General features: G+C 36.0%; 1 protein-coding gene across 7 annotated transcripts in view; it reads left to right on the plus strand.

The window, feature by feature from the left end:
- Positions 1–14,048, plus strand: part of STS (steroid sulfatase) — a 106,517-nt gene that overhangs the window by 19,246 nt on the left and 73,223 nt on the right. For 6 of the 7 annotated variants that reach the window (XM_059493573.1, XM_059493574.1, XM_059493571.1 and 3 more), the window contains 3 exons: positions 4,004–4,156; positions 5,885–6,006; positions 9,289–9,411. In XM_059493573.1, the coding sequence (XP_059349556.1) occupies positions 4,011–4,156; positions 5,885–6,006; positions 9,289–9,411 (391 nt within the window). In that variant the 5' untranslated portion in view covers positions 4,004–4,010. The remainder of the gene's footprint in view (positions 1–4,003; positions 4,157–5,884; positions 6,007–9,288; positions 9,412–14,048) is intronic. The other variant, XM_059493575.1, reaches the window with a different exon arrangement.

Below are 14,048 nucleotides of genomic sequence, written 5' to 3' on the forward strand. Positions count from 1 at the left end.
GCGGCACTGATGTCTCTGGTGATCAGTGACAAGACTCAAGATAATGGCCTGAAGCTGTGCCAGGGAAGGTTTATATTGGATATTATGAGGTTCTTCACAAAGAGGGTGGTTGGACACTGGAACAGGCTCCCTAAGGAAGTGGTCACATCATCAAGCCTGACAGAATTCAGGAAGTTTTTGGATAATACTCATGGGCAAATGGTGTGACTCTTGGGGATGTCCTGTGCGGGGCCAGAAGTTGGACTTCGATGATCCTTGTAGGTCCCCAACTTAGGTTATTCTATAATTCTATGACAGCCATATCTTGAGTCGGTTATTCTGATGGAAAAAAAAAAAAAACCAAAAACAAACCTAAAAACCAATCAAACAGAAAACCCAAACAAACAAAAAAAAGCCCAAAAATCCCGCAAACCTCTTTAACCAGCATTTTTTAATGAAGAAAATAAAAACTTAGAAGTGTTTGGTGAAATATTGGATTGTGGATCTGTTTGGGGCTTTTCTTTCGTTCATTTATTCTTACATATTTATACTTTGGGGTTTTTTAATGCTAGTAGAAAATATGTATTAGAATCCCAAAAATACAATTTGGAGATATGTAGTAAAAGTAGGACATGTGTATATGCCCCCATATACACGTGTATATGTGCATATGTGCCTATGGACACATCTGTGTGTATATGTGTTCGTGTCTATAGATTCCTATACAGTGATTTAAGTATTGTAGGTTGGAATATGTGTAGGATATGTGAAATACAAATTCTTATGTGGCTATTGTTGTAGGAGATTAAGCACCTCTTGAATCTATTCAACTTATCAGCCACCTTAGAAATGAAGAAGCTACTTTTCTATTATATAATGGAGAAAGTGAAGCAGCGGTTAAAACTTGCACTTATGTGCCCCACATGCAAAAAAGAAGGAAAAAAGTTGCCAGATGAATGTGAAACACAAGCCTTCAAAGCTGATGCCTACTGAAAGAGCATCTAAAGAGTGTTACAGAAGTAAAAAACCTAAAATCAAATTATTTCAATGCAAGAAACCAAACCACAAGTTAATAAATTAAAAATAAACAGTACCAAATCCATGAAGGGTAAAAGATCCATGGAGAGATATTCATTACAATGTTCTCCTCTCCAAAATGCCTTTAATGCTGACTGCCAAAAGCTAAAAGGCTGTGCAAGTAAAAGAATTTTTGCCTGGCTTTTTTAAAAATCTTTTCTTAAGCATTTGAATTGGCTCCAGACAGAGAGGAAACATTAGTTAGCTGGAAGCTTCATCTGATTTTGTGTTATCATTTTTCTGTTAGGTCTACATGCCTGTGTTTTCACCAGGAGAAACCCTGGTGTAATACAGAGAGCCCTCAGCATTCTCAGAGCTTCATTCTTCTCACGTCCTTCCCTTTTAGCTCCTTTGAATTTCTTTGCTGTTGTCTGTTCCACTCAATTTCATCCATCTGATTCTTCTTGCTTTCTATGCACATCCTTTCAAGACATATGAAAATCTGCTGCAGAAGGAGTACACCAGAGAGATCGTTGTTTGGATTATTTTTTTCCCTGTTTCCTTGTTGATTTCACTTCAGGGACATTGTGTCAGGTGAAGGCAAATAGCTCAATGTGTGAATATCTACAGATATTCCTTCAGAGTAAAGTATCCAGCAGTAATGTATCAGAGACAACATTCAAAAACCTTTTGGCTGATTTACGAAATGACAAATGCAGGTTTTAAATGAGGCTATCTTCTGTGGGTTTTGCAAGCATCCATGCAACTCTACATAATGTCATCAACATATAATGCTCCCTTTTTCAACATGCACATTGCCATTGTCCTTTGAGACCTTTGTAGTCTGAACATAAGTGTAGGAACATAAGATCTGGCTGCAGTTTGTTCCTGTCCTCTTGGGTCAGTTTGGGAGTTAGTTGTTCTCTTGGAATGCATGGGAAGCAAATCACTTTTATTTATCCTTTCAGGGAAGAAAGGCAAGTGTGCACCATAGCAGAGGCTACACAACTTCGTCAGTATGGTTATTTGATGAAGGATGAAGTGGATGTATCCTATGCAGCAATCCATTTGCTCTTTTAAATTTACAGCTTGTGTATTTATTTTCCATGTCTGAAATGAAGTATATTGCTTTTCATGGGATAAACAAGAGAACAATAACCTGCAGTGATAAGGCTGGGATCTTTAGAGGCTTCTGACTGAAGTCTAAGCCAGAACTATGATCACCAAAGTGTTTATAAAATGTAACTTAAGCAGTAAAACAAAGTTAATATACTAAAGAAGTTAAAGCCCTCTTTGTACCTATACTTCCTTACAGAACAGCAATAATGAATTTGGCAACCAGAAGTCCCAGTCTGTTTTGGTTGATCCCTACTATTTTGTTCTCTTCTCACTTATGTTAGTCCCAAATCTTATCTTCCCAGATTCTTTCCAATCAGTCCTCTTTGTTGACCATAATCATAACTCCTCAGCTCTTTCCTCCCAGACATTTCCTGTTCTCTCTCACCTCTGTTCCTCAGTTTTGTTTTCCTGTTCACTGTCATCCCTTCCAGTTTCTTTATTACTGTGCCATTTCTCCTCATTTCTGCCTGCAGTTCTCATTCCAGCTGGGTATCAACTCCCATTCTTGCTATTAATGTCAGAGTAAGCTCTTCTAGTTCTGCCTATTTTGTCTCCTCTATAAATAATTTTACCCGTCTCATTTCTTTGTGAATCTGTCTCCCTTAATGTCTAGTCTCTTTGTACCAGGTCTTTCAGTTTTGACTTCTTTATCTTCTCTCCAGTTACATTATGTACCATAATTCATTGATTTATAAGATTTTTCTTTCTTGACCAGCTATCTGCATTCTCTCTGGAAATTATTGTCTCTCCTTTTTCTACTCTCTCACTTACAAATTTGTACCTTAGTTCTGGTTTCTTCCACTTCTTGTCCGAGAATAATGCAGAGTTCAGGTGTGACTCAGGCCTTGCCTGCCTTTTAAAAAGGCTGTCTGCATCCAGAAAAGATGGGAATCTTACTAAGAGACGGAACAGAGTCTCTGTTCTTTTTGATGTGTGTGCCTGGCACAGTCCATTCCAGCCTGAAGGCACTCAGTTTCAGCCAGGACATGGTCAGTGCAGTTTAACACAGAGATTCAACAAGTTCTGATTAAGGTAAAACAGCATTCATATCATGCACATCTGCAAATGCTCTGCTTTTACTATAAAAGCGTATAATGGTATATTGTGTTGTGCACAATACATCCTTCTTCCTGTTTTAGGTTGGATGTGGCATGGGAATTGTTTATAGAACATTGTGATATTATATAAAATATTTTTAATTGCTTTTACTATAGACCCTGGTATTTATAATGTTTGTGAATAGCCTTTTCTTAAACACTCCTTTCAATAATTTCATAGCGCATCTCTTCACTTTCTTTTCCATAATATTTATAACTTTCCAGAAACTTCAGCTGGGTTTTTTTCCCCATTGTTGAAGAGAAATTCAGTAATTTGCTTCGTTAGTGGAATTGATTAACTTTTTTTTTGCAGTGAACCTTGGAGGTTTAGGTCCTAAATTATTTCAGATTCTGTGTTATTCAAATAACATTTGTAGCTGGGAAGAAAAACAAGCCAACCAAAAAAAAAAAAAAAAAAAAAAAGGCAAACATACACACAAAAGATAAAAAATCCCCAAGCTTTGTTAGCTCTTATGATTTATTGCTTTATAGTAGTGCATGTGTATATGCAAAATTGCCACTGAGGTTGTACCTAGTTCTTTATTTGTCTTTATTTAAAGGCTTCATCTGTGTAAAGGAGTGGAAAGAAAAATTACCCATATACTAAAATACGCATTTTTATTTTTAAGAAGTGTGAGAGAACAAATGCTTTAAAAAACTTCCAAGAAAAAAAGCACCATCTAAAAGCATTCAATCTTTTGTTTTCTCTTTTACTATGCAAAGTGTAATGATAAGAATAAATTAGATTAACAATCTGTTTATTATATTTTCCATCTGTTCTTACACACCAGGAGGAAGATGGGGCTCCTTTTACTTCTAATAATTTGCCAATGTGCCATAAACAGTATCAAAACACACAGTGTTTCAAAGCCCAATATAATTTTACTGATGGCTGATGATCTTGGTATTGGAGACCTGGGATGTTATGGGAACAAAACCTTAAGGTAGGATGATAATTTGGTGGAGTCATAGCTTTATATTTAGTTTTCAATGGATTTTTAAAATTAAAAATCTCAGAACATTCAGAGGTTTTATTTAGGCTTTTTTATGAGTAACTAAAGTTAATAACTTTTCCAGGGATTTAAATATTCAATCCTTATTTTCTTTTTTTGACCAAAGACTTAGCTAATGCAGTTATCCTGCTGAAAAGTTGCATTATAAACAGAGGATTGAGCAACCAACCAAATAAGGGTTGGTTGGTATAAGGATTATACTTTAGCTCTAGAGAGCTAAAGTATAATCAACAATTTTCTTCTAGAATAGACATGACACAAGTACTATGAATTAAACGTGTTTTGAAGCAGTCTTGATTTGGGACAAGCTTGTTGTTAACTAACTGGAAATAAAGAGCTGATATTTGCCCTTAATTTGTCTTCATACAGTAGTCAATGTATTAATTAAAGCAAATGTTAATATACTTGAATAATCCATCAGTGTGCCCTGGGATGTTTCTTGCTACCAGCTTAGATGTGATGGTTGTGTAAACAGAGCAAGTGATATCTAGACATTGTGTTTCAGTGGTGCAAAGTTAAATAAAACATTCAGACTAAAAGCCCTGTCTGTCAAATGTTAAATGCTCTTTTTCCTGCTGATGTTAGTTAGAAGTAAAATCTTCTCATAACTCAAAAAAAAAAAAAAATACAAATCAAGTTACGGCTTCTGGTTTTAAACAAGGAAAAATATATAGAACATCAATGCTTGGATCACTCCCCTCACAGGCACCAGAACAACCTAAAGATATATATGTTCTACTGAGAGAATTCGGAATTTGATTTTTGGAATATGATGAATTTTCATCTTAGCGATTGTTATCAGTAGGTGACTTTACAGGTAGAAAATAATTGGAAAACATTGGAAAATTAATGTTTCTGACTATTCGGACTTAGATGATGGGAGCACTAGTGTGCCTTGAGGTCATGGTCATTAATCTCCAGGGTCAGAGAGCTATTAGAGCATGCTGCAGCTGCTGGCCAGTCTGCATTAGTAATTTTTATCTGTAGAACCAAGGACACAGGATTTCTTCCTGCAGGACCCAATTTTAATCTGCATGATGAGCCACTTCACAGACAAGTTTCCCATACAGATATGGAAGCTAGGTTGTGCCTCTGGGTCTAATATAGCAGACATAATAATGTCAGACATGTAGATATTGTTAATATAGAACATAACACGGAGTCATAATCATTTGAATCTGATCTAATAGCTTATAGCACTACACAACATTATCCCTACCCCAAAAAGCTTTTGCTGAAGAGAGACTGAAGAGGCACCAAGTCGGGAGCAAGGAAACACAACCTTTCTCTAGTCTCTCTTACCCTCATTACTGAAGCAAAAATGTTGTAAAAATTACAGTTCTGGTCAAGGAACAGATTAAAAAGGGTTGCAATACTATATGTCCAGATGTTGCAGTTTAACACTGGCCATAATATATGGAGGAATATAAGAAAGTGGAGGAAAAGATTTTTGCTGCAATGTTCAGACGCCTCATGTAAAAATATTTGACATGATAGTATTTGCAATTGCAACCCCATCATGCATTTGATAATTTACATACAGTAAATTTTAACTGGATTTTCCTGATAGTTCTTGCCTCAGATGCCTTGTTCTTACCATGTCTGTATCCAAATAACCATCTTTGGGTTTTTTTTTTTCACCTGCTTGTGTTTTTCCAGAACCCCTAATATTGACAGGCTAGCAGAGGAAGGAGTGACACTTACTCAGCATATAGCAGCAGCCCCACTTTGTACTCCAAGCAGGGCAGCTTTCTTGACTGGAAGATATCCTATAAGATCAGGTAAAATCCCATCACTTTATTTATATATAAGTAGTTTATTTTATTTACTGTAAACTGTATGCAGGTATTTTGTCTGGCCTTCCTTGATTTGTTTATTATTATGAGTTTAAGTAATAGTAAATGATCAGTCTTTTCATTGACTGATCAAGCTCAGCAGAGTTGGTCTTCATTAGAAATATTTCATATGGGGAATTTTCACATTTCAGAAGAGTTGACCCAAAAATAAAGTTTATTTAGTGAGTAATTTTTTTTTTTTTTAATAGCAACAAAACAATCTGACTGTGGTTATTTAATGCCAATATTTAATCCAGTGTCCTGGACTGTATCAGGCACAACATCACCAGCCAGGCAAGGGAGGGGATTGTTGAGGGCACGTGAGCTGCTCTGTGCTAGGGTGACCTCACCTCAAGTGCTGTGTGCACCAAATCTGACAGAGTTCAAGAAGTGTTTGGACAATACTCTGGGGCACATAGTGTGGCTCCTGGGGATGTCCTGTGAAGGGCTGGATGTTGAATTCATAGATCCCTGTAGGTCCCTTCCAACTAAGCATCTCTAGTGATTCTCTGTGATTCTGTGAAATTCCTCCACTATGCAATGACCCCAGGCTCTTTGCCTGCCTCCACAGTTGCATTCAGGCTACTCCCTCTGTGTTGGCAGGCAGCCCAAGTATTGAACACCACAGAGATGCATCTAGAGAGACTCAGTGGAAGAACCCAATGTAAATACTTCTTCTCAGACATTTTTATTTCTGCTAAGCCTTTCTGTTTAGACTGATGCCTCAGGTTTTAGCTTTTCTATTTTTCAGATTCTATTCTGCTTTAGTGTGTAACTCTAGACTTCATATTAGGGGATAGTAAGCTCTCTCCACAGAATAGTAGACAAAACAATTCCTTCTCTAGCTGGGGACCCAAGGATAACCAATCCAGATCTCAGGCCCAAGAGCATAAACAACAGTGGACTGAAGAGAGAAAAAAGAGAGAAAACAAGAAGGATGGGACTTCATGGGCTAAATATGTAATTGGTAAATTAGCTCCAATATGCTAATGGACCAAAACTTATAAAAATGTGAGACCCCATGTTACCCATTTTGTGGCCATTATGGGTTGTGCTGCCCAAAGTGGATCTATCTGAGGCCTTTTAAAATACCTACTTTACTTTAGCTCCATCTAGTCTCTGTTCTAGGTCAGCCTTCACAAGGCATCAAGACAAATTATTGAGTTTGTGTTTTTTGTAATGGGGAGGTAGGGGCAGGACAGTTCATTAAAGTACTCAAGTTGCCCTGAAAACTGGGAAGAAGAGAGTAAAAAATATCTCATCTGTTTGAAGTGTTATTTTTGTTCCATATCTACCCATACACAGCACTAAGTATCCTGTGAATACATGCATTTAATTTTTCTTACTTTCAAAGTACCTGATCCAAAGCCTATTTGAATCCATGAAGATCTAGTTTGTTTATTTTAGTGTGCTGGGACTGAGCCTCTCAGTGCTTAGCCATGCAACTTTAACATTCCCTTAACATCATTTTTAGCAAGGATCATTATACATTAATCAGATCACTTGTTCATTAGTGATAAAACATCCTGTCCTTGCTTCTGGGAATGAAAGCAAAGCAAGACTCTGGAGCCTACTTGATACGTTCGTGTTCACTCAAATCAAGTAACAAGCTTCTGCAAAAGTGCCAGCTAATATAACTTGCTAAATTTTCCATTAAATTCATCTGCAAAGGAAAATGTTATATCCTGTTACAGATATGTTGCTATTATCATTTACTGTAGGTAAAGTCACAGGTCACTTTCCATTATGTGACTTGTTCTTATTTCTGAAAAATTAAGGCTTGAACTAATTTTTTTTTTCACTGATCAGCTCTCAGACACACTTAATCATTTCCATGTAGGTACAAAAATTGAACTTTGTCTTACTTAACATACAAAATTTCTAAATACGGACTGCTTCTGAATATCAGTGAAGAACTAGTAAAGGTTTACTATAGAAGACACTAGAATCATGATGTGGAAAAAATGTTAGAAATATAAATCTCCTGATAATAGAGCTAAAGAAAACGATTCCAAAATGTTGTATTGGATGAGACACAAGCTCAGAGAAAGGTAATGATGAAAATAAATAGAATGCTTCTGTACTTTCATTCTGATAACTTAATGAAATTACACTGATTTCAGTTACAAGAGCTTGAAATATGTAAAAAATATAAATAAGAAAAATATAGATAAATATATGACTGAAGCTATCTGAAGCATTGATCAGCAAAACTATCTGGGGTGAAAAACTGAAGTCAGCATTTGAAGGGTAGGTTGAGCTGTCTTTAATAAACCAGTCTAACGAGTCATTTTCTCATGTAACCACAAGGGATACCTGAGGGAGGATTCTGGTTGTCTATATCAGTCATGTAACTTGGGCACAGTTGCATAATTTAGACTTCCTGAAGATACATCTGCACAGATTTGCATAGATATTCTCTGTTCTTACTGTCTATTTTCAGTGCCAGCTCTCATCTGGAATCCTAGTAATCTAATTTTCATGAACCTGAGCTCTCAGGTTCCTCATCCTGAGTGCACTTTGTAAGCTCATTTGTGTTTCTCAGACTCTTAGCATATAGAAATTACTGTGCCTTATTTAGATGTTGTCTTGTTAGCTGGTACCTGATGCTCCTTTAGTGCACTCCTTCAGTGTGCATTGGATGATGTGTCTTCATGCCACCGGAGCACCCATCAATGCTGACAGCTCAAACCACTCTATTTACAGGATCAGATTCTCTCTTGCTCTTTCTGACCTCATGATATTTACATGCCCAGAAGTAAGACTGCCCTATTTCAGTATGACTTCTCTCAAAAAACCTTAAAGGCTTGTAGAAAACCACATATGAGGACAGGGGAAATTCTCAAACTAGAACTTGGGAATGATCTCACTTAGTCCTCATCTTCCTTCCCTCCCTGGGTATAGGAAAAATAAATTATACAAGCTCAACTTCTTAAAATTTTGCTATACCTTAGAAAATCTACAGAAGGGGCTGCAGCTCTTTATGTGATGGCTGGCCCCATGGTTATAAGCTCAGATTTTTTTTCTCCATGTCTGTTTTTGGTGTCAATACAGGAAATACCTCACTCATCTAAATGGATGATTATATCTTCTACTTGCAGCACTTAGCATCTGATTGTAATATGTCATTTAAGTGATACCACCTAAGGCAAAAAGTGCATGCAGAATTAATGAATAGAAATTCTTTCTTTGTATTATCTTGGTCTCATTCATTTTTATTGTATTTAGGAATGGCTGCCTTCTCACGAGTCGGTGTCTTCTTATTTTCTGCCTCTTCTGGGGGACTTCCTTCTGAAGAAATAACTTTTCCCAAACTCCTGAAGCAGAAAGGTTATGCAACAGCTCTAATAGGTAAAATTGCAGACATGAGCAGCTCTGTTTCCTTTCATTTCAATGAAAAGAACATTAACTTCCTGTATAGGCTTTTGAGGGCCTGCATTAAGCTTTTCTGCCCCACAGCATAATGAATTTATTTTTCTGGAACAAAGCTGAGGACATTCCCATTCTGTGTGAAACACTAGTCAGGTAAGTATGTCTAATTCACTTGTGTAGTTATAGTCTCATTTTGCACAGTACTGAGGAAACATGATGAACAAACTGAAAATTATTCAAGCTCTTGAAAAGTTTTCAGTATAAATAGGACTTTGGTTACATCAGAGAGACAATGAGGGGTTGATCACAGGGGTACAAGTCAGCACTATGCTTGTTTTTCACCAGTGTTTAAATTCCCATACAGTAAATAACGCTGTACCTGGGTTACCATCTAAGTCATCAGACAAAAATGGATTTTTCTAGGAAATTTTTCATATAATTTGGTAGATATTTAATATAAAAATGTATTCCTCTCTTATTATAAAGATAGTTCAGACAACTGATCACAGCATAAATATCCAGTGATGGGCAAAAGGAATCATACTAGGTTAATATTAAATAGAATTGGAATTAATGTCATAAAAGTATAACATTAAAGACTTTTGAATTTTTTTTTCTTAATTTGGCCACTGACTTATTGCACACTGCTTATATTTTAGAAGATTCTTGAGAAGTTCAATTTGTATTACATAATATGTTTCTGTACTGAAATTGCCAGGGAATAGTTGTGCAGAGAACATCACACTGAAATATTACTAAATTGATTTAGATGAAGGATGCATGCAATTTGTTTTTTAAATGAAACAGAAACTTGCAATTTTGAGAGTAATTTTTGTTTAAAAACCCAGGATGTTTAGCAAGGCTAACAATTCATGCCAGTGTTCAGAAAATGTCTGTATTGTGTAGATAAACCAGTGTCAGCGTTCTAACTAAAAATCCTACTTAGCTATATCTCAGTCTTATAAAGCATAAAATACCATGATCTCCTGAAAGAATGAAAATAGAAAACCAGAAATTCTTATCAGAAATGTATTTAATGTACGTGTATTTCAACCATAGTTCAAATAGTTCATAGTTTGAACAAAAAAGCTGTTCATAATTTGTCATATTCCTTGTGGACTTGATTTCTATTTCTCTGTATTCAATTAAAGACTAGGATTTTTCTGTTTGTAACAAGCACAGTAATACAACTCATTTTCTGGGGCTGACCCAGTTAATGTTCTTTTTTTAACTACTTTTACAGCAGCATGACAGCTTGCCACTTAGATCTCCAGAAGTTCTCTCCATGATGCTTAATGAACAATTCTTCCAAGTGGCCTGAGTGATAGCTATGAGACCATAAAATGTAATATTACCATATCCTTAGAGTATAATGAAGGTTTCCAAAAATCAAGAAGTGCATTAAAATTAGGGACAAAGCATATGTAAATGATAGAAAGAAAAATTATGTAGATTTGAAGACTAGATAGACAGTCTGATTCACAACCAACATATTTTCTGCCTTTGCTGGTGTTCTTATCACATCATATTGGTCTAGGTCAGGGAGTCTTTGCTTGGTTCAATCTAATTCAGCAATTCCCAAAGAACTAATTGTCAAATCCTGCACCAGTGATGGATTGGCATAAGGTCAATTTGAAGCCTTTCTGATCCTCAAGCCTGTAGTGTCATTTCTACTTTTTTGGTGAATCTCCTCTCTGATGATAGTATTTTTCTTCCCTAGGTGCATTTTTGTTTCTTTTTAAATGTTTTTTTCTCCTCTGAATATGTGCTTTCTTTTGTTTGATATGTCCCAAAATATATTTTATCTCTAAATCTACTTTATGTATACACTTTTCTACCTCATTGTTTTCCCCTGTGACATAAAGAAGGTGACAACCAATAGATCTGTCAGGAAGGCATACAATCAGATCTGCAACAAAACGAAGTTCTATCAAAAAAAGCAGATGCATAGAATACATATTATTTCACCAGTTGGAAGAAATGCTGATGATTTTTGGAAATTGCTATTCACAATGCAAAAATTCCCCTTACATTTGATAGATAGTGTTTTAACTACTGCTATACTCAATTACAGTAAAGGTTCATTTTCTCACTGGTGCTATCCAGTGCGTTGTCCAGCATCCAGAGAAGTTTAAAATCCACCTATGTAGCTTATCTCCAGTGCTAAAATACTAATTGATAACTGGTACTTATTTCTTTCAGAATGAAGTATTTTAATGTTTGGACAAATCACAGTAGTAAGGTGTCCAAGATTGACTGAGTGTATGGAGTGGAGTTAGTACAACAGTTATTCATAAAACAGCCTAAAATCTGTCCGTGTGAATACCATATGTACATACAGATTTATAAATTTTGCTGTGTACTTCAAATAAATATATTTCCAAAGAACATAAAATATTTCTGTTTGCATCTTGCTCCACATCTTGTATCTTGCCATTTATCTGAAAAGCGCAGAATCATTCCAAAAGAAATATATCATTACATAAAAATCAGTCTTTGTACCAAAACCACTACAGTATTTTTCCTTTTTCTGCTATCTGAGGGAAAAATACAGGGGAAACATGGATTTCTGTAGTGTCCTTAGGATTCTGCATTTTGAAAAATGGAGTTTTAAGTGAAATTTCTTGGCTGAATAGGACTTGCTTCTCACTTCCACTTGCCTTTCATTGCATTGTTTTCGTTCTGCAGAAGTTTTAATTGTGGCTGATGGAGAGGGAAAAGAGCCTAGGTCTCAAATTATTACAGTACTCATAATTTACAATTAACAGCATAAATTTCACTCAAAAGCTTGGTAGAATCTGTTGAAATGCTTATGATGTTTATGTGAAGTGTCCATTCTATGAAGCATCACTTGGCAAAGAGATGAGAGCATTTTGCATTGCTCTCAGATTCAGAAGGGCCCCAGAATCTAAATCACATTACAGTAATCTGTTCAAGCACTAGCTCAAGGCAGGGGTTATTGTCACAAGGAGTGAAGCAAAACATGTATTGTGCAGCCAGCCATCACTTGCCTGTTCAGAGTAATGCAGGGTCTATCAAAACCTGCCTGCCCAGCCATTTGAGAATGGCACTTGTGTCATTCTGTCACAGCTCCTGATATCATTTGAGCAGGGGCTTTTGCTGCTTTTCTTGCTAACCTGATCTCTGCTTTGCTTGGCTTAAGTTGCTTCTCAACAAATCTTTTTCTGCGGCCCAAGTTTGTCTTGACATTGAACAATTCGTTGTACTTGCTAAAGAAGCCCTTTAGATAAAAATAGGACTTATATTTCCTCCTGCCCTAATTTGTTATTGCTAGGTTTTTCTATCCTGGATTGTAGTTGAGATCCAGTTAAAAAATCCACTACATATCATAAAAAGTCACCTTGAAGGTATACTTAATTTGTTTTTGTTTCATTTTCATATTTTCTTGCTGAATTATAGTTACTTTAGTTACTTTGAGATTAACATATAATAGCAAAGAAAAAAAATATTAAGCCAGAAGAGCATTTATGTTCATGATTATAAGCCTCTACCTTTAAATCACTTATCCAACTTGATGACAGTTCTTTCATGCTCACTGTGTTACACATCTGATTTATAATTATTCCATTAAGAGACTCATTCAAATACAAGAGAAAAATTAAAGCATTTCTTTTCAAAAATCTGCATCTTTGGGTGCTGGGAATGAAAATCAGAGTTCCAGCCTTACCTAGCCCTTTATAGGACCATTATAACTTCTTACATTTCAGTAAAATGGTGTGTACTGCTTGTTTTTTTAACTGACCACAGTAATTTTTACTGGACCATGTCCAAAGTAGTGACCAGAACCATTCAGTGCAGAATACCACCAGCAGAATACCACTTCAGGTGAGGGGCTATCTGACAGGGAAAAGTTCTGATGGAATGAGAAATCTGTAGAGGCCTTAATTTCACTGGCACATAAGCAGACCTGAAAATGTTTTATACCTGCTTTGATGATATACAGAAATTACTTTTAACTTAAGACCATCGAGATATGTATGAGGACAATTGCACTCAACTATGCACTCAGATTCAAGATTTTTGCTTTTTCTCCACCTTTGCTGACAGACAAACTTAGTCATATGACATTCTCATCCTATAACTCAGTTCTGTTATTAGTAGAAGAGAAATAAGAACATCCACATAATTTGCTAAATTTTAAAAAAGCAGAACTGATCCCCATGTTCACCATCTTTGATGCTGCAGTACCTGCATTTGTTACAGCCAAAGGAAAAAGTGCAGGATGAATACATTGTTCTGGAGACCCAGAAGGAGATGTTCAGAACTGTTTGCATCAGGACTCTCTTACAGTTGTGTAAAAACTGGCTTGGTTTGAAAAAGGGGACAAATTCTGTATATGCTATTTTTTTTTTCTGTTTTACATTTACTGCCATGAATATTTTGAATTCTCTGAAATAAGTATTTCAGATTTCTTTGGGGCAAGTTATGGGAATGAAGACTTACTGGATTTGTACTTGTTTATTTCTTTTGCAATCACAATCCCTGAATTATGCTGGTCATGTTTAGGTGTTTGATTCAGAAAAATAAATAAAGTTTGGCCCAGCAGTATATAATGTGATCTGTTTTGTCAAGGCCAGCATGCTTTTTTAAAATAT

This window comes from Ammospiza nelsoni, chromosome 2, assembly GCF_027579445.1.
Source record: "Ammospiza nelsoni isolate bAmmNel1 chromosome 2, bAmmNel1.pri, whole genome shotgun sequence".
NCBI classification, from domain to species: domain Eukaryota; kingdom Metazoa; phylum Chordata; class Aves; order Passeriformes; family Passerellidae; genus Ammospiza; species Ammospiza nelsoni.